Genomic DNA, 2,884 nt, shown 5'->3' on the forward strand with positions numbered 1-2,884 from the left:
TGAGCAAAGAATGAAAGAATCTGTATTGATCACGGTATATATCGCTGGCTACAGGATGTACACGAGGAGTACTTTTACTCCGTCTTTATTCTTCTACGATTATGCACAATCTACGAACAAAGAATGGCTCACTCATCATCAGCTAATCATCAGTACCCCCTGCTGCAGCTGCAGATGCGCTGTATGAAACGCCTCCCTCGGCGTCAGCGGCTCGCACCCTCTCGACATGGGGCTGCCGGACCTCTGCGGCGACGAGAACCGTGACGTCGCCCTGCCGCTCCTCGGCGACAGGTGCACCTCCTCCAGCGCCCGGTGCTGGAGCTCCGGCGGGTAGTCCCGGACGCACACGATCCGGGGACCGGCGCCGGTCGTCCACTTGAAAGACAGCTGCTTCCCCAACTTGTACGAGTTGACCCTCTCAAGGATTTTCTCTCTTGGCACCGCTGGCTGATGATCATCGCTGCCTTTCTGATGATCTTCAGACACACAGGCCGTCGATGTTCCGGTGTTTACCACATTTTCGAATGAATCCAGCCTTGTGAATGTCTTGACTTGGCTAAGATGGTTGCCTAGTTCTTGGTGCTGGGAGGCCTCTTCAGGTGTGGTTTCAGTGACCTGAAGTGTCCGGCAAGTGGTGGTTTCTTCAGCAGGAACCATTTCTGCTGCTTCTTCAGGTTTGTCGGCATCGGTGCACCGGTCAGAAGGGATGCTCCTGAGCCTGCTCCAGAACTCTTCATCCTCTTCAGTTGGGCTCATCTGCAATCATATGAGAACAGTTGAGAATGCAGATCGTATAACATTATTGTCACCACATTTTAGGAAGTGTCCAATTCTATGCCAGTCATCAGTCACAGACGTGGTTGCTCACCTTGACATCACTGAGATCGACATTGTTCTCTCTGAGGAAGCTCTGGAAATCCTGGAAGTTCTCCTCCGTTGGGCGGTAGTGCCCGCTGTGTGGCCAGATAGCCTTCAGAACACCATCTTCGACAACTAGTCGTCCTGCAGCAGATGCCGCGCCTCCAGCGAGGAAGCTGGAATGCTGGAATGTGCCCTTTTTCTTCTGCAGAAAGTACGGAATTCTTGACAGTGTTAGATGGTAATCCAGTGTACAAAAAGCTAATGCAGTGTTATTGTGTTCGACAGCATCAAGTCTGAACATTACCTGCCCAACATAGAGATTCCTGGAGGTGCTCAGCACAAAAATCCACTTGGCGTCCCTCGGCCCGCCGGACGTGTCGAGGATTTGCCTGCTGTTCTTGTACATGAACTCGCCATCCTCGATTACAACCTCATAATCCTCTCTTTCTTTCTGCAGCCACAGAACAAATACAGTTTGGTTCATTAGTCCTCCTGAACTCTCATGGACTTGCATTTGACCCCAGCAATGTAAACTTTTAGCAAACACTTACCGGCCCAAGATACTTGATGCACTGGCTCTGAAGCTTAGACCGCGTGCACCGCTCTTCGAGATTGATCTCCTTTCCTTCTCCAACGTCAAGCCTGAACCAGACATGGTAATAGCTCGTAAGATTATAACTTTCATCGTCTGATGACCCGACCAAAGATTCAGAACTCACAACAAGCAAGCATGGACAGTTCAGTTGTAAGACTCACCAGTAGAAGAAAGGCTCCTTGCTTTCGCACCGCAGCCAGCAGTCGTAGTAGTAGTGGAGATTGTGGCCGTACCGGTGGCGTGGGTCAATCTGTACATCAAGAAATTCAGCATTTTGCTCGGCAAAAACAGCAAACTAACTGAAAACTTCGCAATGTCTCTGATAAATAAGTACTCACCGCTTCAAGCCAGTGCTGCAATGCGAGCTTCCGAGCCTTGTCGTCCTTGGAGAGCCCCTTCCCGACCTGAAATCACACGAACAAATTAGTCCAGCTGCACCAATCAGTCTGTCAGTCAGGCAGCAGATAAATAATCTGTGGAAGAATAACAGACGGGAGGTGGCATTTTACTTACGATGGCGGCCCTGGTCCTTGCGCGCGCCCACTTGGACACGGCGGACTCCTGCTTCTGAATGTCGAAGAAGGAGACGGAGCTGCGCCTGAGCTGCGCGAAGTCGAGCAGCTCCCACCAGTTCTGCTCCACCAGCACGGCGCAGTCGGCGAGCCGGCGGCGCGTGCGGAAGCTCTTGTACACCTTCTGCAGCGTCACGGCCGCCGCCTCCTGCTGCTTCGGGCTCTCCGGCGCCGCCGCGTCGGCGAACCGCGTCCGGACGAGCTCCCTAGGCACGGGCACCGGAAGCGGCGGCGCGGTGACCGCGTCGAGCGCGTGGGGCGAGGTGGTGCTGATGGAGATCTTGGTCTCCAGCTGGAGCGAGCCGGCGCCGGGGCTCTGCTGCTCCCGCTTGAAGCTGAGGGAGCCCTCGATCCGGAGCTTGCCGGAGCTCAGCGACGCCTTGAGGACCGTCGCCGCCGCGTCTCCCGCGCCGCCGGGGCCGTCGGCGATGAGGCCGCCGCATTCGTCGTCGACCTCCACCGGACACGAGAAGAGCATGCCCATGGCGCGCAGAGCAGAGCTGAGTAAACTAAGGCGCGCGCGGCGCCTGCCTCGTGTTGATGATCTTGGTTGACTCCCCACCTAGAGGCCGATCAAGTAGAGCTGGCTGGGATGGATGTATGCGTTTCTTGGTGCGAGCTAGCTACCCGAGCTGGCTGATGGAGCCACTGGGCGATTATATAGCAGGGAGGAGACCGAGTTGAGAGCTCGGGCGACGCGGGAGCGCGAGAGGGATGGCCAGCGAGCCAGGTAGAGAGAGGTGGTAGGCGCGGTGAGGGTGGGGCAGGGCCACCTCGGATGCGGAAAAGCGTCGTGCTGGACGGACCGCTGCGGCGCTCCACGTGTTCTTGGGGTATGTCACTCGGATCTGCACAG

The 2,884-nt window shown here is 55.8% G+C and overlaps 1 protein-coding gene across 1 annotated transcript; it reads right to left on the reverse strand.

The window, feature by feature from the left end:
• On the reverse strand, window positions 1-2,675 carry LOC127332005 (IQ domain-containing protein IQM2). Its single transcript, XM_051358256.2, has 7 exons — window positions 1,970-2,675; window positions 1,795-1,860; window positions 1,618-1,706; window positions 1,413-1,503; window positions 1,166-1,312; window positions 869-1,063; window positions 1-756 (listed from the first exon to the last, which is right to left on the reverse strand). The coding sequence occupies exons 1-7, from the start codon at window positions 2,510-2,512 to the stop codon at window positions 139-141; spliced, it is 1,749 nt and encodes a 582-aa protein (XP_051214216.1). The 5' UTR covers window positions 2,513-2,675; the 3' UTR covers window positions 1-138.
• Between the last annotated feature and the right edge of the window lie 209 nt (window positions 2,676-2,884).

This window comes from Lolium perenne, chromosome 2, assembly GCF_019359855.2.
Source record: "Lolium perenne isolate Kyuss_39 chromosome 2, Kyuss_2.0, whole genome shotgun sequence".
NCBI classification, from domain to species: Eukaryota; Viridiplantae; Streptophyta; class Magnoliopsida; order Poales; family Poaceae; genus Lolium; species Lolium perenne.

Bases quoted from the DNA above. Each gene is read 5' to 3' on its own strand.
- LOC127332005 (XM_051358256.2), bottom strand. From the start codon at position 2,512: ATGGGCATGCTCTTCTCGTGTCCGGTGGAGGTCGACGACGAATGCGGC. The intron at 1,313-1,412 runs GTAAGTGTTTGC...CTGTGGCTGCAG, and splicing joins GCATCAAGTATCTTGGGCCG to AAAGAAAGAGAGGATTATGA. The intron at 1,064-1,165 runs GTAATGTTCAGA...TACTTTCTGCAG, and splicing joins GGAATCTCTATGTTGGGCAG to AAGAAAAAGGGCACATTCCA.